General features: G+C 42.4%; 1 protein-coding gene across 4 annotated transcripts in view; it reads right to left on the reverse strand.

The window, feature by feature from the left end:
- The window catches only part of LOC120783570 (collagen alpha-6(VI) chain-like), a 73,585-nt gene that overhangs the window by 33,271 nt on the left and 15,658 nt on the right, over positions 1 to 24,656 (reverse strand). For 3 of the 4 annotated variants that reach the window (XM_040116621.1, XM_040116622.1, XM_040116620.1), the window contains exons 2-14: positions 18,443 to 18,550; positions 14,895 to 15,503; positions 13,407 to 13,994; positions 10,902 to 11,471; positions 9,642 to 10,262; positions 8,881 to 9,441; positions 7,433 to 7,984; positions 6,304 to 6,882; positions 5,606 to 6,172; positions 5,140 to 5,495; positions 4,348 to 4,426; positions 3,312 to 3,457; positions 1,038 to 1,130 (exon numbers count right to left, since the gene is read on the reverse strand). In XM_040116621.1, coding sequence (XP_039972555.1) covers positions 1,038 to 1,130; positions 3,312 to 3,457; positions 4,348 to 4,426; positions 5,140 to 5,495; positions 5,606 to 6,172; positions 6,304 to 6,882; positions 7,433 to 7,984; positions 8,881 to 9,441; positions 9,642 to 10,262; positions 10,902 to 11,471; positions 13,407 to 13,994; positions 14,895 to 15,503; positions 18,443 to 18,518 — 5,397 coding nt within the window. In that variant the 5' untranslated portion in view covers positions 18,519 to 18,550. The remainder of the gene's footprint in view (positions 1 to 1,037; positions 1,131 to 3,311; positions 3,458 to 4,347; positions 4,427 to 5,139; positions 5,496 to 5,605; positions 6,173 to 6,303; positions 6,883 to 7,432; positions 7,985 to 8,880; positions 9,442 to 9,641; positions 10,263 to 10,901; positions 11,472 to 13,406; positions 13,995 to 14,894; positions 15,504 to 18,442; positions 18,551 to 24,656) is intronic. The other variant, XM_040116624.1, reaches the window with a different exon arrangement.

Here is a 24,656-nt window from a genome sequence, read left to right on the forward strand (position 1 = left end):
CATTGTATGCAACTTTCTACTTCTACTCCACCACATTTCAGAGGGAAATATTGTTGTTGTTTTTTTAATCCACTACATTTATCTGACAGCTACGTTCCAGATTAGGATTTTACATAAAATACATAATCTGATCAAACACAACACCTTGTTAAAGATCGAACCTGGGGTTGTCTTGAGACCCCGTATATATAATCAGTGTGCACTTGTGTCTCCTTGTCATGTTTCAGATGCGTATGAGCTGCTATCAGTTCCACTAAAGAGACATTTCACCGCTAACCTTCTCACCTGGTTTCATTTAAATAAATGTTTAGATCCGAAGACATAAAAGTATCCGATGTTTCTCAAAAACTGAAAACATGTCAGTGAATCAGCGCTGTGCTTCTTCTTATTTCCTCTCCAATGAATCATCCGACGACCCCTCCGGTTCACCTGGTGACCCTGTGGAGAGGCCCGACCCCCGGGTTGGGAACCAGCGGACTAAACTCTCTCCCTGTCTCTGACGTAGCTAAAAGCAGCTCCACCTGGAGCAGCTCCAGCAGTAAAAGGCTGCTGAAGCTTCCATGACTCAGGATTTATGGTCATGATATGTTATAGTGTAGTACTATATACCAGAATTATAGTATTATATACTAATACTTTTATTTAGGTAAGATTTCAAATGCAGGACTTTTACTTGTGATGAAACATTTTTACACTGTTGCACTGTTACTTTTACGTAAGTAAATGATCTGGTCGCTTGGTCCAGCACTGGCCGTAGAGTCAGGCCTCTCAGCCTTGACAAAAAGCGGCGTCCCATGCTTTGCCCTATGTAACCAGTATACATTTAACACTGGGATGCATGGGAAATGGGCCTTAAAGTGAGGTACGTCCTGCTTTACTCTGAAATTCACACTGTTGAACCAGGCCCCTTGCTCACTTTATGAAGTCACTGCTGCTTGCCGTCAGCCCGGACCAGCCTTCTTATGGCATTTGACACGTTTTCCCAAACGTTCTTGACATCATGTTTAAAGTTTTTAGGGTTTGTATATTCCAGTCACCTTTGTCCCCGGGGGGCCCCGAGATCCGCGGATGCCTTCGTGTCCTGAACATTTGCACGTGACGCTGCAGCACTCCCTTTCTGCCACCGTGTCCTGCAGAGAGACAGAGAGCAGGGAGTGGGGATATTACAGTACACAACAGTAAACGATACAGTTTCTCCGATTTCTCTCTATGGGCCTGGCTTTTAAAAAGCAAACATTTAAAAGATCATAGAGTTCATTCATACAGTGAAACCATTTTCAGCTCAATGAAAAATATATGTACCTCTTAGGTCTTTTGTATAGTTTTGTCTTACCACCTAAAAACTGTAATGTCGAGAAATCGAAGTCAGTGTGGTGTGTGGGTGTTTATGTCTCTTACTATGCTCAGTGGTCCTTGTTTGTCTTTCTTCCCTTAACCTTTAACCTTTCTATAGAGCAGCATAACAATATTACTTTGCTAACATTTCCAATTTGAAATGTTCTCATTTTTTGTGTCACACAATAACCTGGACATATGACAAAATAAAATCTTTTGTAAACAAAGGGCTTGCTGTTATTCTCTGTAAATGCATAAACAGAAAATTCACTGAAAAGACACAATCTCTCCCTGCCAAAGGTGTTGGCTGCTGTAAACAGGTTTTCAGTGTGCACTTCTTAAAATTAGGAGTAAGCTGTTACAAAAAGATGGGATAAGTATTTCACTGTGCTCTCTAAAGTTTAATGGATTCCTGTTATCCTGTTTCCTTTGCCAATGGCCCTTTCTTAACATGTTGAATAATTTGCATATTTTCTCCGGTCAACATTTCCCTGAGGGTCTTTCTTCCTGCTTTCTGTTCCTGCAAAGAGACACGCCGGGACAGGAACTTCAACCTCAACTTTCAGCTGCGATCTACACGAAAAAGTGATCGATCGGAAAAGTCTGATGAACACCAGACTTCAAAAAAAAAAAAAAAGCTAGTGGAAATATTTCCCACTTCAAGGGTGACAAGCAGAACTGTTCCAACACACCAAGAAAAGTTATTTATTTTCAGTCTCATGATGACATCTGTGTGATCTGTAAGTGTTTACATGTACCACTACAAAAAAGGCAGTGTGCTGTATCCACATCCATACGGGATAATCAGCAAATGTTCATACTCAACTAAAAAACAGATATGGAAAGAGCACATTGTATGAAGGCTTAGCTCCGAACAGTCATCTCAGTTAGAACAGTAACTGACAAACATCAGGCTGAAAAGCAGGAATTAAATGATTGGCAGGTTGGCATGTTTTAGTGGGGCAGTTGTCCAGAGTCAGATGAGAAGATAAGTCAAAGACCGGAAGCAGGGGGGCAAATTTAAAGCCGGAATCAATTTCAATGGAATCAGCACAATCGGCGGTTTCACTCAGGGTTGTTACATAAATTTGTGCAAAGATTTCGCAAATTTCAACCGTGGTGAACATTCAAACGAAAATTCACACAGTTGCCTAGCTGTGTCGGACCAAACCTCGTTAGATTTGATATCCACCCTATTTTGTGAGAGCTAACAAATGAATTTTTGTCTATTTCTGGAGTGACAAGTGGCCAGTTACGGCCGGTGTTATACTTTCTGCATCCTCAAGGCTCTGCTAGGGTCCGAGTGATGTAAATGTCGTCACCAGAGGCAGTGCGCTAGGCTCCGTGCTGACACCCGTGTGCCCTCCCATTTGTTCTGACCGTGCGGGCTGGTCCGTGCAGCCACTATGCAACAAGGGCGTAGCCCTCCAAACAGACTCCAGGTGGACTAGAAGGTTGTATAATAAGAACCACCGGGCATTTGTGGTGTCTGCGGCTGTCCGTATGAGCGTCCGTAACGGAATATAATTGAGGCCTAAGGAGGGAGCTCAAACGTCCCATCGCCACTATGAGGGGGTTGTAAACGAGGCAGATTCGCTTATTTAGAAAGAGTTGATGTAGTAAGGTGAGCGGTTTCCCTTTGCTTGTGTCCTTCAACCAGGTACGCATTTAGTGGTATGCATTTAGTATTTAGGTGTACGATCTCACACACGTTACACCACGAAGTAGCATAAAAATACTTTCAATGAATGTTAATGTAGAATGTTAGACTCCAAATTAAACCACCCATTTCCAGATTTTATTTTAGAATAAAGTGTCATTTTAATCTCTTGTAGAGATCTGCTCAGTCAGAAATGATTATGTAAATAGGATGTTTTTCACTCGAGCGATAGAACATTTTTCGTAGAATTTGACTGCAGTTGATGTGAAGAGATTGGCTGTTTTGTTTGCGGTTACTAGTGGCATGAATGACTTACAATCTGTTTGAGGACGGTGCTGCCGACACTCGGCATGCCGATGCTCAGGGGAAGTTTGTAGCCGAATCCTCGACCAAACTCCACCCTCTGCAGCTGGGTGGGGTCACGCACTCCCTCCAAAGCCACAGTCAGCAAAGCGCTGACACCTGAAGACAAAAAACACAAAAGCAGATGACATTTGTGTGTAATTTCTCCACAAACTGCTTCATTAACTGTTACTATAATACACTCCAGGAAATTCAGGCCTTTATTTCAACTGCACAAGCACAACGACCAGCGCAAAGTGGTAGGCCTTGGTTGCAAGACCTACCGCTTGCACCCAAGACTGTGTGGGTGGGTGTCACGTGCATGTGATTTAATGAAGATAAATACGGTGGATTATTCTGTGTAATGGCACTGCGCTCTAGCTGTGAGCTTCTCAAATCGATTGGTGCAGAGGAAGGAGAAGCTTTTCATACAGTATAAAGCAGCTGTGGACAACAGATAACGTAGCAATCACTCATATTAGTTTATAGACCAATGAAGACGGATTTACTTTAAAGACAATAAACGTTAATTTTTGAGGTCGACTTAAATGCATCTATTGGCTGGGGAATGATAAGTTAAAAGGATTTATTCACATTTTAAGCATTATTCCATCACTGCTGCACATTTGAGTCGTGTATTTAGTTTGTTCTTGTTGATGAAAACATCAGGTCGACAATAGATTGACGTTGCGACAGAAACAGATGTGGTTCTGTAACTCCTGTTCTCAGTGCAGTCTAAGACACATTTTCCACCAAAATGCCATCAACTCATTTAGCTCTAAATGAGTGCACACATACCTCACAGAGGGACAAAGTAAATTTCAAGGTCAGGAAAGTACCGAACTCTCTGAGCGCTACTTGTGCTGGTCGTTGCACTACCACAGAAACAGAGCTCTAAAATTTACATAAGTATCTTGATAATTTAAATATAATTATGCAGTGTGAACTGCAGAAAAGCGGATTGTGGTTATGTCTGATCACCACAAAAACCTCTGCCTCTCAGTTTTTACCAGACTTTCGCAGCGAGTTTAATCCATCCTCCAGTTTCTCCACGCTTTCGTCGAGTCCGTCTGAGAAGATCAACAGCACCTGATGGATAAGGTTAGTCACATGTTAGACTGCTTGAGTCTTTGATAAGAAAACGACATCTCCTCACCTTATTTTTACAGGTCTGCACAGTTTTCTGACCACCATTCAACTGAAGGTCTTGGGTTTCAAGAACAAGTGTTAGGTATTAAAATATATATAATAGTATAAAGTCTTAATTTTTTTGAATATTAATGATTTTAAGGATAAGGCTGGTGATTTTGCATCCAACAAAAGTCTGAATGAGTAGAGGATTAACCAGGCAAATTGCAACCCTTTCAATACCTTAAAATCTGGCTGACTGAGCTGTGGCTTCAAGCCACTCAGTTCTGTTCACCTCAGCAGGAAACTATTTGGAGGCTACAAAGACAGTTTACTGGGCAAACCTAAGTGGTAAGTGAAAAAATAGCTCAAACAACATCTTTGCTAAACCAGGTGTCATCGGGTCTCTAAAGACTGTTTCCCTTCTCATTGCTGGTCTTTTTGTGAAACTTTCTAATTCGCATTAGACTATAACAGTATTCTTAAAAGGTTCCCACAAATGCAACTAGCTACGAGTACCAGCAAAATCTCAAACCAGTTCCAACTCAAATCTATATGAATTCAGAAAAGCATCACCTTTCCAATGCAATGTCTTAGACTGGGATGTCAACACAATAAAATGACAGAGAATGGTTTCTGTTTATGTAAGACTGTGTTCTACGTCTCAGACTCACCTTCACTCCAGCTCCCGATTCAGCCTTGAACTTTTGCTCAAAGGATGTCAGCAGGCCGGTGTTGAAATAAGTGGGAACCCTCAAATTCAACGTCATGACTTTCATCAACACTTCTTTGCTGTAGGGTTCAAAGTTGAAGTCATCGATCATGAGTCCATCACGATCCACCAGCCGGTAGGCAATGTTGGTCGGGACAGATTCAGGGCTGATGCAGCACAGGCCTTTTACTGAGGAAATATAATGGACGATCTCCGGCAGGAATTTGTGGAGCTTGGGGTGGCCGCTGGTCAGCATCTCACCGGGAGCTCCGGTTCTTTGGGAAATATCAAATCCCACTGCGATATCAATGGAACAGCCTGCAGCAAAGGGAAACATGTCTTTAGCTTTGGCAGTCATTGATATAGAAGAATATGGTGAGAAAGACTGGGAGACAGACAGATAGGCACAGTCACACTTTTCAACTTACTACTCCGTGGGGATTCGCAGATGGTGTTGACCACATTTTGCTTGATTTTTTCCAAACTACCAAAGTTCTGCACAGTAAACAGCCTCTGCGGTGAGCCAGTGATCTGCAGTAGCTGCAGGTCATGGACGTCTCCAATGCCGATGGCAAACACCTCTATCCCCAGATTCCTGAGACGGTCGGCTGCATCTTCCACGTCATCCTGCGATTCGCCATCTGTGATCAATACTAGATTCTGGGAGATTTTTTGATCTCTACGGCCACCCTTTGACGCCTCAAAATATTCCATGATCTTATCCAAGGCCATTCCAATCTTGGTTCCTCCATGCCTCTGCTCCATACTCAAGACGTGCTTGGTCACTTCTTGCTCGGTGTAGAAACGGTTGAGGTGAAACTCATCCCGAAATGAGTCGCTGAACTGTCCAAGTCCAATACGCACTAAATCTGCACCGACTTTGAAGCTTTTCAGTAGATCTACTGTGAAGTTCTTCATGATGGTGTAATCATCTTGGCTAATGCTGCCAGACTCATCGATTAGGAAGACCAGGTCAGCTTGCTGTTTTTCACAAGCTGCAAAAGCAAAGAGAAAAACGTTGTCCACTTTATTAATAAATAAGTGAGCCACATAATTGGCAAACCTCAACCTCATTTGAATTTATTCTTTTTAGCTTTTAGCACTCTAATTTACTTCTGCCTCTTACCTGGATTGGTGAAGTTGCAGAGGCGTTCAGAAATATTCTTTTGCAGAGTTTCCAGTGCTTCAAAATTGTCCACATAGAAAACTCTGGATTTGTCATTACCAGCCATGATCTGTAACTGTTCCATTTGCGCTCCTTCCACTCCAATACTGAAGACTTGGATCCCATTTTTTCGCAGCTCCGTGGACGGGGCAACCAGATCATTACGGTCAGTAGCATCCCCATCTGTGATCACCATGAGAATCTGAGGCACCTTTGATTTTGCCCGACCACCATTTTCAGCATCGAAGAACTGTAACGAGTATGCCAAGGCTTTGCTAGTGTAGGTGTCTCCAGTTGGGGACTTGAGTGCTGCTATTGCTTGAAGAACATCTCGTTTAGATGTATAATCTTTAAGAGTAAAAACGGACCTGGGGTTGGTGGAGTAGAGAATGACCCCAAAGCGAGTCCGTTTTTCTCCAACTGTGGTTAGGTTCACCAATGACTCCATAAACCTCTGCATGCTTTTAAACTTGACCGAAGTTATGCTTGTGGAGCCGTCCACCAGGAAAATAATATCAGCTTTTTCTATTGTCCAACATTCTGTTTGGAGAAAAAAAAGGAAATAAGAGGGGGAAAGAGTAAATTGGGTCAGAGGGAAGGGTAGAAGGAAAGTTGTTGAAACAATCAGAAGTGCATTTCCATTATAATAAATCAGTAACTTGAGAGAAAACTTTATATCCATATTTGCCATCATACCCACCTTCCAATAACTTCAAAGCAAACTACTGACCAATCCATCCAAGAATGCAGTGGGTTTTGTTGACAATAGAGTACTAAAAATAAAACTTCCCCAAAAAATTAAGTTTAAGGACTATGTTTCTTTAAAATCAATTTTAGTGGAATAGTATTGTCCAGCAGTACTATTTGCATTGTTTTTTGTAGGCAATTTAGAAGTAAGCAGCAAATAAGGCTTTTCATAGGGTTTTGGAATCATAAAATAAAAATACAGCCTCTGTACTGAAATGTTAGATGTGAATCAAAGTGTTACAGAAAAAAGAGAGGGAACCCATGGCTCATAAACTGTTACACCGTATTACCAAAATGTTTTGAATGCACACTGTGTTTTGGGATAGTCTCAGTGTGCTCTCACCTGTCTTACAGAGCTCCAAGGCCACCTGGCTGTCCAAGTCATTCAGAGCGTCAAAGTCCTTCTCAGAAAATGTCCTGTCTGGTGAGCCACTGATCTCCAGCAGCTGAGTGGTGTTGGCATTCACAACCCCAATGGCATAAACCACCACTCCTTTGGCTCTCAGAGCCTCAGCGGGGCCTTTCACCTCATCTTGGGCCTCACCATCTGTTATCACTATCAGACTCCTACGCAGGCCAGAACGCCCTCCTTCGCTTTCATCGAAATACTTCGACACATCATCGATGGCTTTACCTGTGAGTGTGCCACCCCCAATCTGCTGAATCTGATCAATGGCATTGGACATTTCTTCTCTGCTGTAGTAACGGTTGAGGGGGAACTCTAGTTGTTGGATACTGCTGAATTGCATGACACCAACATGCACCTCATTCTTCCCGATGAAGGACTTGCTAATGACAGATTTTATGAAGTCTTTCATTTTATTATAGTCTTCTGGATAGATGCTCCCAGAGCTGTCAATCAAAAAGAGGAGGTCGCCTGGTATGTTTTTGCAAGCTGTGGACACATTAGCACAGACATGTTAGTGGAATATTCTTATTTTTTCCTACTTTCCTTGCCTTGTGGCCCTTTGTGCTATTTTCAAGGTCTCCATGGAAGCCAAACTGTCTATATTGACAGAGTCCTTTCAGTGCTTAGTACAGTGCAACACACACAAACCATGATTAAGCGCTGCATCATTCAATTTTCAATTTATGTAACACATTGAATGCGTATGAGCTCGAATTAGGGTCAATATGATTTTGAGCTTGTAAAGTGGTGTTCACAAATAATTCCAAAGTTTGTAGTTGTTGCTTTGTATCTTTGCACAGATGTTCACAAAAGCACTTTAACAGTCTATTTGTGTAACGTCACCACTGACATAATTTGATCACAGATTTTATTCACAGTCTGTCTCTCCTTTTTTTTTTTCAAACACCAATCTTTTCTACAAGAGCACGAACTTGTTTTTCTCGTGATGATTTATTCAACAGGTTTACAGAGGTTGATTTACAACTACCAACTTTATAATTATTTGTGAACACATCAGTGCTGGGAAAAAGAACAGTAGGATGTATTTTGATGCACTGACACGTCAGTCTGTGATGATGTGCGTCAAGACGCCAACGATGTGTGGTCTTTTATAGAAAACGGTGGGTGCGGGGGCGTTATGGCGTCGACCAACGTCTGCATTCACGTCCTGCTAGAGACCTTTGATGCGTGTCATTCCCCATCTTCCTACCCTCATTTCCTATCTCTCTACAATAGGCTGTCCATTGAAGGCATACAATTCGCAAAAAGAAGAAAAAAGTTTTGAATCACATCACATGCTGTGCCTTTGTTACTCTTAACTGCAACATAAAGAACATTGTAGACATGCATTTTAAGCTCCAGTCTAGTCCATATTTCCTTACCATCTGGAGAACAGATGTCTGTGATGACGTCGTCCTTGATGAGCTTTAGAGAATCAAAATTACTGACAAAAAAAGTCCTCTCGGGGTTGCCGGAAATCTCTAGCAGCTCATTTTCATCTGCGTTTTTCACCCCGATGGCATAGACGATGACACCCTCCGCCCTCAGTTTGTCTGCAGGAGCCTTGACATTATCAGAGGATTTTCCATCAGTGATGACCACCAGGTACTCTTTGACTTTGTACCCACGAGTTGTCACTGCTTTCTTAAACTGTGGCACCATGAATTCCAGCGCTTCTCCTGTGTTTGTCCCGCCTCCTATTTGTCGGATACCCTCCACAGCTTTCTCCAGTGTCTGGGCATCTGAGTAGGCTGTCAGATCAAATTCTATGTTTGGCGAACCTGCAAATTTTGCAACCCCAATGCGAACATGTTTTGGCCCAATATGGAGGGTGTGAAGAAACTCAATGATGAACTTCTTCATGTCTTGGAAATCTAAGGGTTGAATACTTCCTGAATGATCAATCAGGAAGAAGATATCTGCTTCATCTGTTTTTAGGCAGCCTGGAAAGGATAAGCAAAAATATTGTGAGTTCTAGACCCAATGCATCAGCTGGACTCTTTACATTAATTTACTAAATATTCTATTCTTTAAATACTGTTAACATACGCTTTACACTTTGATTCAAAACTAATTTATATTTGTGTGTATTGTTGATATTCAAGTAAACAAAGTCAACTATTAAAAACCCACTAGTTCAGACCTTTTTTGATGCCAGTTCTTCTTGTATTGACTGAGATGGCCTTGCGAAGGATGTTAACGCAAATAATTTTCTGCAGGCTCTGCTCCAGAGATTTCAGTTTGACAAAACTGTCCACATTAAACACATGCCTTTTGTGGGGATAGGACGCCATCTCTTTCAGTTCGGTCTCCTTGGCAGCTTTGACTCCTACAGAGTAAACAGTGACACCAGCCCGACGTAGATCAGCTGCTTCTTTGCTCACATTGTCCTGGGATTCACCATCTGTGATCACCACTGCCACCTGTTGAATGCCCTTATCTTTCCTGCATCCTCTTTCCTTGACAAAAACATTCTCCCGGGTGAACTTTAGGGCAGCTCCAGTGCTTGTACCACCTCCACGGTAAGGCAGGATTTTGATGAACTTCAGCAATTCTTTCCTGTCATCGAAGCTGTCAAGGTAGACCTGTGCTGTCGGCCTGTCGTTGTACATCACAATGCCAACTCGGACTTTACCTGGGCTGACTTCCAAGCCGCTCACAATTGAGTGCAGGAAACTGCGCACCAGCTGGAAGTTGGCAGTTCCAATGCTTCCCGACTCATCAACAATGAACACGATGTCTGCCAGTTTGGCTGTTTTACAATCTGTGAAACGAATGTATAATCATAAATACATCATTACCAATTCATTTGTTAGCTCCTCAACCATTCATATACCTTTCAACGACAGACTCAGAAAAAGATTTGCGTTATTTTGCCTTTTCTCGCCAAGTTTGACAAATTTGGCCTGTTCTATGATATTCATAAACAGGAGCACTACTACTAGTAACCAAGGATGTTGGTACTACTGCCAGGTGGACAGTGAAGACTGTGCCTGGCACGTCCTTCCTAGTCACCTCATGTAGGCTGTGTATAAGCTAAGTATAGGATAGAAGGGAACATCCAATCTCCAACGTCTGAGATGCTGTCCTGAAAAGGTGCCACTGAAAGTCACTACTTTACCATTTCCACCAAAACAGGTATATGATCACCTTATATCTCAGATGCACGCTGGATCTCTACTTCTGATTCATCTTCGGAAGGTGATTGAGCTATTGCAAAAGCTAGCACGGCAATCAGACGGACTTATTCATCTGTCAGTAAGAAATAGCTAACATATCTGAGACTTTCCCAATGGCATAATTCGAAAGTGAGACAAAGAATAAACGGCTGTAAAAAACATTTTCAAAGGTGAACTCAAGGGATTGATTCTTATAATACAATTATAATCAAAAAGCTTCTAACCTTCAGTAGGAGTGAGTTCCTCCTCCTCTTTTTCGAAAATAGCCTTCAGTGCAGGTACTGTGTTACTGATAGAGGGGAACGTGTAGCGTCCTGTGGCTATGAGACGAATTTCGTCCATCGATGCGCCAAGGCTCATTCCCACCACAATTATTCCTTCTGATTTGATCAAACGTGACTGCTTATACACAGGATCATCGGAGTCTTTTCCACTTAGAACAACCAGGTACTGTCGGTAGCCTCGGTCTGCCCGGCTTCCTTTCTCACTGCTGAAAAGGTTAGTCCTTGCATAGTCTAGTGCACTGCCCAGGCGACGTTGCTCGTTGGGTTGCAGTCGGCGCTGGCGGAAACGCTTGACACCGGACAAGGTATCTTCTTTGGTTTTGTAAGAGTTGAGAAAAAATTCCACCTTGGTATCTTGACCATACTGAGCCAAGCCAAAACGGATGGCAGATTCTCCGATGTTAAGTTGATTGACCAGTCGGATGAGGGTGGTCCTGACTTGCTGAAAATCTCCTGAACTCATGCCGCTGTCCACCAGGAAGACAATGTCTGCAAACTTTTGTGCCAATGCTGAAAGAAAAAAAATTAAAAAAAAAAAAAAAAATAGAAATAAGTTCTGCAGTCAGACTGACCAAGACGCCAGAAAAAAAAAGCGACTAGAAATGATAAAACTTGTGAGTCTCCCTTAATAATAACACAGTAAATCAAAATCATAATGTATCTTGCCATGAACTCCACCTGTGTGCCAAAGATTTACAAGATACTGATCTTATGAGTTAGTAGACATTCACCAGAACTTTAATTTTCATAACCACTAATTATTTTCTCTTTTCCAGTATCTTGGTCTTCTGAAGTCAGTAAGCGAAATATACTTTTCTTACAAGTTGCAACGGCTGAAAAAATCTGAAATTAACCAACTACATTTTCAGAATAGCAGAGGATTCCAAATGAAGGTTTTTTTCAGTAATGGAAAAATAAGCAGCATTTCACTAGAAGCAGATAGTAACCCTTATCTGGATTTAAAACTTTTCAAATGTAGTGCGAGGAGGCTATGAGGCTACAAGGAGATCTCTGCCTGGCCAATGAACTATTTCTAAGGAAAACAAAAGTTCCCACACTAAAATTGTATAACAGTACGTTCAATACGGTTTGTTCCCGTTTCTCAAACAACCTCTTTCTCCTAACGTTGTATATTTTGGCGAAACACTGCATTATTACCAGCTGACCTCAAACATCCCTGGAACCAGAGTGCATTACATTAATCACTACAGATCCACACTGTGTTATGTCTGCAGGCTCAAAGCATTTGAAATGTTACATGGAAAAAGATAAGCCTACAGGGAAAAGCAACATTTATATGAAATGCTGCGCAATTCAGGTCATGATAGTCTGAGATCCAACAGGAAGTCAGATTTGGGTTATCTCAATGTAACGTACAGCCAGTTACTGGAGAGTAGTGTTTAAAAGGGCACTAGCAGTACTAGTCAGCCTGTGAAAACAGCTGCATAATGTATTTTGTGTCATATCATCAGAAGGTGTCATTATCTCAGTTTGAGGAGAAAACTTTTGTAACAGAAATACAAAGTAAATGGAAAGACACGGTAAGATGCAAATTCAGGGGTGGCGTAAATAACGCAAAGATGTGCCGGAAAATGTTTCGACTTCATTAATTATCCTGAGCTCTATGAATCTCTCTCATAAATATACAGAGACAAAAGGAAAAAGGAGAGAGAGAGTAGTGAAATAACAAAGAACTGGGGTTCCTGGTGAGTTTCGAGATAAGAGGCTGAACTGAACAGAAACACACAGAAACACTCCCACCGACATGGTCAGTGTGTCCATTACAACTACATTACAGCTAACCTCTGTACAGTCAGTACACTGGTTGTCTGGGGTGAATCAACACAAACTGGACAGATGGTCGGATTCATTTGAATGATGCAAGGCTAAAATCAGCTTCACCTTCTGTCTGAACACTCCTTTACTGTGGTAAGGATCCGAGCTAACAAGGGTATGTTATAAATGTTTTTTATGTGTATGGTGTATTAAATTGTATGCATCATTGATTGTCTTTATCCAATATTCAGCCATTTTCTGATTAACTAACTAAATAAAACCCGTTTTAAGAACCTGAATTAAAAGAAACGTTAACATGTAGCTGAAATCATTAATTCATTCGAGTTCCAAGTGCGTCGCATCTCTTGCCACAAAGCATGTGTGGATGCAGCATGCCCGCCTGCACCTGTAACCACATCCAACAGTGACACACCAACACACCAACACACCATTTGCATCACCAACTGCAAGGTAAGAACTGGAGTACAGCAACAAGTAAACGCACGATTTTCAGCTGGTGTTAAGTTGTTCTTAATGTTACTTTTCAGTTGCCTCTTTACATTCCCACAAACAGATGTTTGGGTAGTTGTTTCCCTCTGATTCTTATATTTTATTACAAGGTAAATACTGTAACTCTGTAAAGATGTTTCCTATAATCCCTTGCCTTACCTTGCCTCTGATCCTCCATGGAGACACAAACAGTTTGCAGCAGACCCTCCCTCAGCCTCTCCAGAGCCTGGTAGCTGTCAGTGGTGAGGAGGAAGCGCTCTGCAGGCTGGCTGGCGATGTGCCGGAGTTCCTTTTGGTTGACTTGTCCCACCCCGATGGCAAACACAATGACCCCGTGCTGCCTCAGATGCTGGGCAGGAGTCGTCACATTATCCGTGGAATCACCATCTGTGATGATCAGAGCGATCTGAGGAACTCGCTGACTGGCTCTGCTCCCGGCCACCTCTGTGAAGTAATTTTGCAGGAGGAATTCAATGGCCTTGCCTGTTTGCGTGCCTCCTGTTCGGTAGGGAAATTTGTCAATCTCAGCCAGCAGGGATTGCTTGTCCATGTGATCCTTCAGCAGGAACTCTTGGTAAGGTTCGTCACTGTACTGTGCCAAGCCGACCCGAACATTGTCAGGGCCAATGTCGAGGCCTGTGATGACACTGCGGAGAAACCGCCGGGCCTCTTGAAAGTTTTGGTTGCCGATGCTTGAGGAGCCATCGACAAGGAAGACGATGTCGGCCACAGTGGCTTTGGCACATTCTGGACAGAAGGAAGAAGAAAGTCAGCATTTTGAGTAACAAGATGAGGCACATGTCTGTGTGAGTGTGTTTGTGTAGGAATAAGAAGACACCATGTAAGTCTAAGTTGCTGATATTCTAGAGCAACATAAAACCCTGGTAGGGCTCTGAAAAAAAAACTCTTTCACTCGAAAGACATTTTCAACGCGCCCTTGATTAAGGCATCAAATCCACTTTCTGCTTTCGTAGAGCTACTGACAATGGTAAAGCGTGGTTGAACTGTGGTCAGCTGTTAACGTGAACGTACGGACCCGTTACATTTGGGCCTATTTAACCAGAGTGGATAAAATAACAGGAACACCTTAGAATATTAAAATTAGACAACGCAGAAAAAAACATTAACCAGAGGAATTAACACCTCGTTGACAGTGTCAGTGAAATCTAAACAATAAAAGCTTCAAATAGCGTGGCATTTGGCACAGCAACAGTGAAATATTGAGTTGTGAAGTTTATTCTTGACTTTGGGAAAAAAAGTGACTTTGACGGCTTAAAATAAGTCTCCACACTCTAGGACTGTATGATATGATTGAAAGCCCCAGAAAAGCTACTAAAGTTACCCTGCTGTTAGAGAGTTCGGTCAACAATGAAATGAATGATACACTCTGGTTTTACTGTTATTTTGTACACCCCCAACCATTATCATGGTTGAGTAAATAAGTTTACAAAACTTTCTTGGTCAAGGGGATTGTTCTGTCACTCAGATGACAGAGTCAATTCTGTTGGACATTTCATTTCTGAAAAAACAAAAATACTCTGGAGAACCACCAGCAAGTAATACTTGGCTCTACCATTGCTTCCATACAAATGATATTTAAGTCATATCAGGTGATCACCACCAGCTGTGTGGTATGACACATATTACCTCGAGACAATTGCAGGATTTGTCGTTTGGCTTCCTCTACAGTTGTGCACAGCGTCTGGACGATGCTCTGAGAAATTCCCTGCAGAGCTGTGAAATCGGACACGCTGTAGACGTGCTGGCTGTGGGGCTCATTCGCTATTTCTTTCAGCTGCTCTTCATCTGCATCTTTGATACCGATTGCATACAAAACAATTCCCTTCCTCTTCAGATCCTGGGCGTGGGACTCCACATTGTCTTGCGATTTGCCGTCAGTGATAACCACGGCAATCTGCGGCACGTTTTGGCCGGCCCGGCTTCCAGCTGCCTCCAGAAAGTGCTCTTTCAGCATGAAATCCAAACCCTGCCCTGTCTGGGTGCCGCCCCCCATGTAAGGTAATTTGCTGATGTACTGGAGTATGTCCTGTTTGTTCTGATAGGTGTTGAACAGGAACTCTGTGCGTGGAGTGTTGCTGTACTGGACCAGGCCGATGCGGACATGGTCGGGCCCAACATCGAAGCTGTTGACCAGCGTGTACAGAAACTGACGGATCTGCTCGAAGTTGTCGGTGCCGATACTCCACGACCCGTCGACCATGAATACGATGTCAGCTACAGCCTCTTGCGTGCAGACTGAGGAAGAAGGTTGTCAAGTCATGGAGAGGTCTTGGAGATTATAAGTCACAGGGTGCTACAAGGAAAACGCCTACTACTCAAGCAGTTCTTGTTTCTGTGAGTGTGCGCCAGCCAGAGGTGAAAAAGTGTCAGCCTGATTTACAGAAAGAGGTGGGGGGGGCTGATCGCTTGTGCAAGCCAGTGGGTAAAAATGAGAAGCTGGTTGTCAGGTTGAGGATAGTTTCTGGACAGGAACAGGGATCTACAGTGAAAGCGCTTACCTTCAGGTGGACTGTTGGAAGCAAAAGTGTGAGGAAAATGGAAAAAGAAAGTTGTGTTGCCTACAGCTTGTGTTCATTTCCCTCATGAAGTGTTGATGGAGCAAACAGAAGATTGGCAAAGTGCTGTTCCAACCCCACCTTTCCTTTAACATTTCCTCAGTTCATCACCTCATCTTATACAAACCTTACATTCAAGTGCCTGGCTGCATAAATATTTATTTTACCTTAATAGTTTCTTAATTTTTTTTCCTTATCCTAAATGCTTCCGGGTGTTTTCCCAGAAAAACCACAACAGATTCAAACATTCAAATTTACTGTGTTTGCCGTTGGAATACAGTTAAATTGGCATAATAATACCAATAATGGTCAGGTTATTAAATGTTGATTATAATCTGGACAAATTTTGTAGTTGTTGGGGATCAAACTGGACTAAGGGGGAGAAACTTGTGTTATTGGATAACTCTGCTACAAGAATACAAATACTGCAGAAAGAATTATCTGAAAGCAATGAGCCGATGAAAACAAGAGAATGAAAGTCTCTCAAAAAGTGAAAATCTATGTTTTGAGTATCAAGCTTGCTCCTTTGTAGAGGACGGCAGCTGTATTCACCTTGGACTCAGAATTAAAACACACCAAAAAGAAGTATCAAAACGTTAATGAAAACTTCTCAAACCACTCCTGCGGCCTAATCTTGTATATGCTGAAAAGCTGTGAGGTTGCAGACAAAAAAATGAATGCTCGGTACATACTGAACATTTGGATGAGCAGAGGAGTTGAAAATGCTGAAGGATTGGTTTGAGAAATTTCCAAGAACCGTTTGGTGCGTTTTGACTCGGGTCGATGCAGTTGTCGAGAGGACCGAGTGGACTCGCACACAGGGCAGTTCAGCATGGCAGGCTGTTAACTATACAAACAGAGTCTTTTCTCAAAATGACCATACCACAAAGCTGTGAGGGAGGCGACGGAAGTAGAGATGGGTATTGGAAATGGAGGGCGACGGGATAATGGACGGCGCAAAGCAGGGCAGGGCTGCTGATGTCATGACCCTCTCGGCTCGTCTGCTGCAGGAGAGACACTCCAGGATGTGCTAGGATTTTATAACTGCGCTATGACCAGGAAGTGTGATGTTTTCACGTCCCTGGCAATGACCAAATACATTAAAATGTGAGTCTTACAGGTAACAAGGCTTGTGTGGGCTGATACAGTAGTTGAGCGCTGCTCTGCAGATGAGCTGAACTGGCACGAGGTGGGCAGGGGAGGAAATCTCATATGTTTCTCATATTTTTAGGTAAGGTGTACCGAGGAAAACGATAATTTTCAGTATTTATAAAGATGAAAAATATAGATAAGTAAAACATGACCCAATGAACCATGAGCACATAACAAAAGATATACCAAAGATGCTGGAGCATCGGTTAGAAACGCCGACTCTGAAAATTCAGATTCTGGGACTGTCCTGGTTTGGCCGTTATTCTCGCTCTACATTGGAATCTATTGTAGATGCTGTGAATCCGGTCTGACTACGGCTGCCATCCTCCGCAAAAGAGGAAAAACACAGACTTTCCAGAAGACCTTTCAAGTCTTCCATTAGCATTCCTAGGAATTACGTTCAGATTCGGACGATTCTGCACCCCACAATTTATATTAAATGCCAACTTTCAGTGACAATACAGAAAGCAGGATGATCTTTCACGTAGAGGTTCTGGGTGGTGGATGGCATTGTAGGCCATCCGGCCCACACAGGAGTTCATATCCTGTCACAATCCAAGAGTTAATATTTGCTTTATATTTGAAGTTGTTATCACAATCTTCCCCTAACATTAACCAAGTAAGTTAGTTTTTGCCATAACCACCATCTGCCCCTTAAACCTTAACTGTTCAGTAGTTGACATGAGAGTGGCCAGATGTAATTGAAAAAGAATTAAATGCTGGCATTGGATGTAATCTGGGGTTTCTTCCAGTATCACTATTTTGTCTGGCAATAGGGTTGGAACAAACACATCGACTGCAGATAAGTCGATGAAGCAGCAGGACCGTTTTTGAAAGGCTTATATGGACCTTTTGGTACATGTTATGCCGTTACTCTCGGTCTACATTGAAATCCAAACTGACTATAGCCGCCAGTTTCCATGAAAGAGAAACGCTACAGAGCCACTTCAGACAGTGAGTGCTTGATTCTCAAAATATAGATTTTCAGTAGAATATTCCTTTAACTATAAATACAAAATCCTAAGACTTAATTAGGTTTGAGAAGTTTTTCCTAAAATAAGGGAATCATAAGAGAACTATTAAGGATTTTTTTTTTTATGCAGGCACTGGTGATCAAACCCATTCAGCCCATGATTTTGTGCCTATGTGAAGGAATTAATGCGTCACATCCATGTGCTGAGCAGAAAACACAGTCTTGTGCAGGGTTAGTAATCGTGGTCCTTGTATGTTTACAATTAGTGTGAACTTCAAAACTTACCGCACACAGCGACTCTGTGAGGCCTGCTATGTGTGTGCGCTCTGGAATTTGCATCTACATGCATTTCTGTCTACACACTCTATAGAACTGTATAAATTGGTTTCACAGATGTTACGGGTGATGTGATGCTGAAGCAGAGGCATGTTTGCCATGATCCTGTATGTGCTGGTACGCAGGAAGTTGACTCATAGCTGCATAATCATACCCACCTGTTTTCTGAGCGGTGTTGCCATAGAAACACGCTGCCATGATGAGGCCAAGGAGAAAACCCTGCTTCCCCTCCATGCTGGCTGAATGGCCCCCGGGTTTCTCTCTTCCTACGACACAAAAACGAGGAGGATCGTGAATACAGGCGACCGATCTGCTTCCCATCTGTGCGGCTCCCAGTCACATCGGGGGGCTGGCGCGTGTGTTACGACAACACACACACAAAAAAGCACACTTTTACAGACATGAAAGCAGGACAAACCTGCTATGACTGCACATTTCTGAACTTCAAAACCTTTGGTTTTTCCCCAGAATAAAAAACACCCTACGCTGCAGTGTGATGGGCTGCACAACAAGCAAGTTAAAAAGAACAGACTGATATTTTGGGCAGGAATTCACTAAAACCTTTAATGTGTGTGCCAAAGTATCATCCCAACATTAGCATATCTGGCAAACAGATTGGTGAAACACCGCAGCATTTGGTGGTGGTAGAAGAGTCCAGATAATTTAACTTACCTACATAAAAACAGTTATATCACAACATGGAGTAATACTGAGAGACTTTCATATAGAAAAGCTGCATTATTTACCCAACATTTTTTGTAAAAACTCAGGTAAATGATACTTGGCAATCTGCTCAGGAATCAACGATCAATATCTACTTTTCGAGTGACACTGTGAAACAACGAACCAGGATCGCAAATGAGCAGATTTGCTAATCTTCTTAGTCTTCTGTTGTAGTAATTTGTAATTTTTTGGATTGTTGTTCAGTAAAAACAAGACAACGGATGATGATGAACCAAATGATTCATCGGTTAATCGAGAAAATAACCGATAGCTTGACTTGATAATGAAGAAATTAATCATTTGTTGCAGCCCTAGTTGCAACTAGTGTAGATTTGTTGTTTTTTTTTATCTAGATCCCCATTAGTTACTGTGACAACAACAATATTGATTAATCTGGTGATTATTTTTAATATTAATTAATAATTTTTAATATTAAATATTAAAATTCCCATTGAAAGTTCCTAATGATAAGTTAAGAACTAAAAGTCCAAATCCCTCAAAATACCCTGAACTCTTACTTCACCATAATCTACCAAACATCTTAATCAAAGTCAAGAACACTTAATTTGAAAAGGCAAAACTAAACCCCATAAAAACAGTTTAATTTCAAAAGCTCTTAATAAACAAATTGCTTATATTTTATGGGGTCCATGACTATTCTCTTAATATACACGTTAATTCAATTTTTTTGGACAAATCCATTTATGATCTAATTTATTCAATGTGTTATTAAGGTTGGTATTTTGGTTTATGTTAGAAATATTTTCAGGTGCTAATTAACAATATCCAGGTATATAACATCAATATCATGAAAACCATCCCTTCACTGATGACTTCAAGCCATGTCATCAAAGGTTGGGTTTCCTGTTTGATCAGTTGGTAAAGGGGCTATTTGTAAGTTTTCTCTGCTGCCGAAACGTGGTTTCCTGCCAGTAGTGGGTGGTGGTAGTGATGGTCCCTTGCCAAGAGCTTCGGCCATCGTTGCATTTAAAAGACGGGGTTCGAATTCGTCCTCTGATCAGAGCTACTCCTTCATCCTCTCATGTTGGACTGAGGAATGAAGTTTGATGCCGAACTCTCAACGTTTCTTCTAGACTAGTAAGTAAACAGCTGTTAATGCTAACGCTGGCTACGTAGCAATAGCAAAAACTTACATATAGCACCTTTGAACAAGCTGAAAATTCATTTTGTGTGTCAAAGTCAAAGTGGATCACAAGCCAAGGTCCACTGCTGAGGAAATGAGATAGAGACCAGTGGATAGATAACTGGGGATAAAAGTGCTTCCCACCCTGCCTCTGTAATCAGAACCTTCCCAGTGATTGCGAAAGCGAAGTCTGGCTCTCATGATCTGGGATTCTTGTAACACTTGAGGGCTGAGGAGTGTGTAAAGTGAACGTTTTCTGCAGTGTCGGTATAATGATTGAGATGTACCCGCACGCTGCCATGAACTCCTCTCCTCTTCGAGTGGCGTAAGACCATAACTGCAACACTGGGACTATAATGAATAAATCTTCAAGTGAGCATGGCCCCATTGCTAGTGTTGTTTGTGTTACAACAGAGAAAATAAATCGCCTCAGAGCACAGGGGAACGATGAACCTCATGACTATAAAACTGCGCGTGACTGTGTGTCCCCACTGGTTGCATGTCACCAATAGAAAAAGAAAATAAAACTAGTTAAACTACTAAAACTACCTGGGAACTGGCGGTGGATCATGCAGAGAGCAGAGGAGGGGTTAATCATCATAGACAGACAAAGAAGAGAGAGTTTAATAGAAGCAAAAAAACAATAACTTTTCTGTCTTAAAACAAAGTCATAAAATAAAGTCACCAGTAAAGTCCCATAAAGTCAACGGGTCATCAGCGTCGTAATTAAAAAAATACACAAGACAGTTTGATAAAGGCATGTAACAGTCTATTCAGACAGAGTCGGCGTAATCAGCGGCGAACTGACTGTTTGCTAATGTTTAACCCCTGAACAGCGATTGCCCAGTCACAGCGTACTGAGAGGAGGGTCTGAGAGTTACGAGGGTTGTGTCTTAATTGGCTTCTTAACTGCCTTTAAACCGAAGACACAGGAGCAGAAGTGCAGGGGAATGGATTACACACAGTTTGTCTTAGCGTAAGCCGTAAATGTCAACACGCCTGGATAACTAGCATAACTACAGCAGCAACCGAGTGTTACTGCCAAGGCCAGGATCAGATCAGCAGCTAGAAAAAGCCTCTTCCAGCTCCAGAACATCCAGTGTGAGGAACCTGGTCCTGGATGGTACTGTATCAGAGTTGGGGCTGATGTAAGCGGTTCTGTCTTCCTCTTTTTTTTTATTATGGGGAGGTTTACCTAAGATAAGTCACCTAAACTCTATAGATAAATCAGCCACCGTTGGTGTAAACTGCACACTTTCCATGCTAGAGGAAAGGCTTGACAAGCGAAGCAACAGTAACAGTTCAACTGAAATCTGGGACTCAAACCAAGGCCACAAAACACCACACTCTTCTTTCCTTTCTTAAAGTTCTACTAAAGATATTTACTTCAGAGCTAAAGTCCAATCGAGTCCCATGCGTTGCTGCGCCCTCTGGTTGTCAGAGGAACTGCAAGAAAAATAATTTGTGCAGTGCTACAGAAAAGATGGGGGAGACATTATTGTTATTTTAATCAGTTTATATCACACATTATATTATTTTTCATATAATGCAGTTGCTGTCCAGCCAGATGTTTCTACATCTGCACATGGCAGATGAGTCCTGAGAGTTTGTCTTTGTGTTTGTGTTTTCACTCGACGCTGTCGATCTGAGGGACAGAGTCTTCGTATTGGCTGAGTTGATTTTGCTCAGATGGCTCTCCTCATGAATAAGAGCCGTGTACAGGGTCAGGTCTGTGGCAGCTAACACGGAAACCCTGATGGCCAACAGCATCGAAACTCTTAAAACTCATACTTTGATTCTATGCATCGTACGGCCATGATGTGGTCGTACAACAGTCATTTATATAAGAGCTTTACACCATAGTAAGTCGTTAAAGTTGCAGTGAGTTAGATAATCAGAGCGAACATTGTGTGTTCCCGCCCCCGGTAACGCAGCTGTAAGTGCGGGTCGGTTTAAAAAGTCAGAACCGAATCATTACTCGACGAAAATGTCAATTACTTGACAGGTCTGTCGGCCTATCACAGTCAGCTGCCGTGGTTGCTGAGGTAGGACAAATATGGAGCCTTAAGACCCTAATATAGTCTGAAAAGGATGCAGACATGGACAGCGGGTTGAGCTCGCACACTTCTTTTTATACAAGGATGTGCTCCACACTCGCCTTAAAGTTCACTGGATGTCTGGTCCAGGTGGTTCAGATCCAAGCTGGGGTTTATCCCCTCAGCTTTTCTGTCTCTTCCTACTCAGTTATTGAATAAAGACCAAAAAGATTTAAACATCTCACAACTGGATACTGTTCTGTCAAAACGAAGCCTGTCTGCGTGGTCCTCCGCAGGCTTCTAAATTAAAGTTTTCGTGTCTGGCGTCCTGCTCGTCTGGACCTTCTTAAGTTACTGGAAATAGGAAGTTTTAATTAATGAAAAAACGGACAAAGGACAGGCAAGCTGCAGCCACCAAAGCAATGCGATAGGCTGAACCACATCAGTCAAGGAGCACGAAACAGCACATGTGCCTCTGCTGCCCTGAACTGGCAGCTTGTGTGGCAAGTAACGAAAATACCACGTGTCCCGACGGCATCATAACAATCAGACTAGTAAACACATGTAGTTGTTATAGTTTGCATTTTCCAAATCCAACCTGTGCACAATCCAAAGTCATTGTTTTGGACGTCACAAGTAACAAGTCTTGCCTGCGAAGTCCCACATTAAGAGTAACCGGTCCCAAGTCGAGTGCCGAGTCCTAAACAAGTCATAATGCGTCCGTCTAGTGGTCTGTACTGACAAACGCGTCTTTACCTCCTGCTGGCGTGTTGTGATTGGCCGATGTCAGAGTGGTTCAGTATTAAGTATATCTGTATTAACAAGATAATGTTTAGGCTCAGGGAGGACAGAGAGTCATTCTAAGCCAAAAGACTTAAGTCCAAGTGGAGCCATCGGTCATCGGTGTCATGTGAAACAGTAATTTTGAGGATCTAACTATGAAAAATGTACTGATTTTGTATTTCTAAACCAGAGGAGCAAAGTAAAGTGGAGAGTGATGAGGAACAAATAGTTTTTGCAGCTCAAACAACCACCGAGCCAAACATCATAACTCAATCAATGTGCTGATGTTGCCTCCTCTTCCACATTTCCAGAGAACCCTACGGCTCCGGCAGTCAAGTGAATTCAAACCATCTCCGCAGCACAAGAGCCAGAAGACTACAAGCAGCCCGAGCTGCTCCATCTGGCTCTGCTTACTGCCTAATGGTGTCATTTCCTGTTTGGCCCCGCCACGGGTCGGATGGACAAGAAACTTTTCCAAATGAGGCGGAAGTCATGTGGACTCGCTGGACGATGCCACTCACTGTGCCCTCTCACTGCTGCAAAGACCAGACCTGCAAACAGAGAAGAGCTTCCTGCAGGTTTTTACCTCCTGTCTACTCCTTCAATCCCACCACGATGGCGTCTCTGCTCTTTGTTTAAATCTGTTCTCCTTCCTAATCTCCCGCTCAGATATCATACACAGATAAAAACGAGCTGGAGAGTTTCATTCACAAAGGAAACATTACCATACGCAGACACGCATCTGTATTCAGCCAGAGGCAGGGACACAGATGTTGCACCACATCTAGCAGAAAAACATCCCTGAAGCGTACTGGATTTGATATTTGAGAATTACACTATGACAATATATCAGCAGATATTCTTTTTATTTAACCCAAATGCATGACATAAACCAACATAGGAAATGTTTTTGGACATTTTACAGTGTAAAAATAACCAATCAGTGTTCTCTGATGGACAAAGTACTGGATGTGAGGGGGACGTCATTTCTAAATGACCTCAAACATACCTCTCTTTGGCATTTCTTGTTTTGTACCTGCAGCCATATTTTCCAATACAGATATACACTGTAGCTGCAATAAGCTAATACTGGCCAGTGTACCGTATCAGTCCGGCAGATTCTCACCTAAACCCAATTCACAAGGCTACAAGTCTGCGGTCACGCCGGGAGCCCCCAGAAGCTGCAACGTCATTACACCCCTGAGAAAAACCGCACAAAACCAATTGTGCTATTTTTAGATCCTTACCAATACAAAAATGTACAGTTTATCCTGAGGGATGTGGCAGAAGAAAAAGTGGCCTATTTCCAAAGGGCTTATCAACTGTACAGTAGCCATTTTAGGACATTTCAAACTCAGCTTGTAAGGCTCAGCTCAACACTGTCAGACGTGACTTGGGCAATGCGTTCATGTTACATGACGGTTATTGTAGTAACCAGTTTTTCACTTTCAAATACCTCGCGTCAGAGTCCAAGTCATAATTACGACAGGAACATTTTTCACTTTATAACACGGAGCTGCCTCACATCAGCCAAAGTTTCTTGTTCAATTTAATATATGTATACATACTGCGCTTTCTACACACACGCAGATGATACATCAGGGGCAATTTGGGGTTCAGTATCTTGCCCAAGGACACTTCCACATGCGGACTGGAGGAGCCGGGGATCGAACCACCGACCCTCTG

This window comes from Xiphias gladius, chromosome 22 (assembly GCF_016859285.1).
Source record: "Xiphias gladius isolate SHS-SW01 ecotype Sanya breed wild chromosome 22, ASM1685928v1, whole genome shotgun sequence".
In the NCBI taxonomy this organism is placed as follows: domain Eukaryota; kingdom Metazoa; phylum Chordata; class Actinopteri; order Istiophoriformes; family Xiphiidae; genus Xiphias; species Xiphias gladius.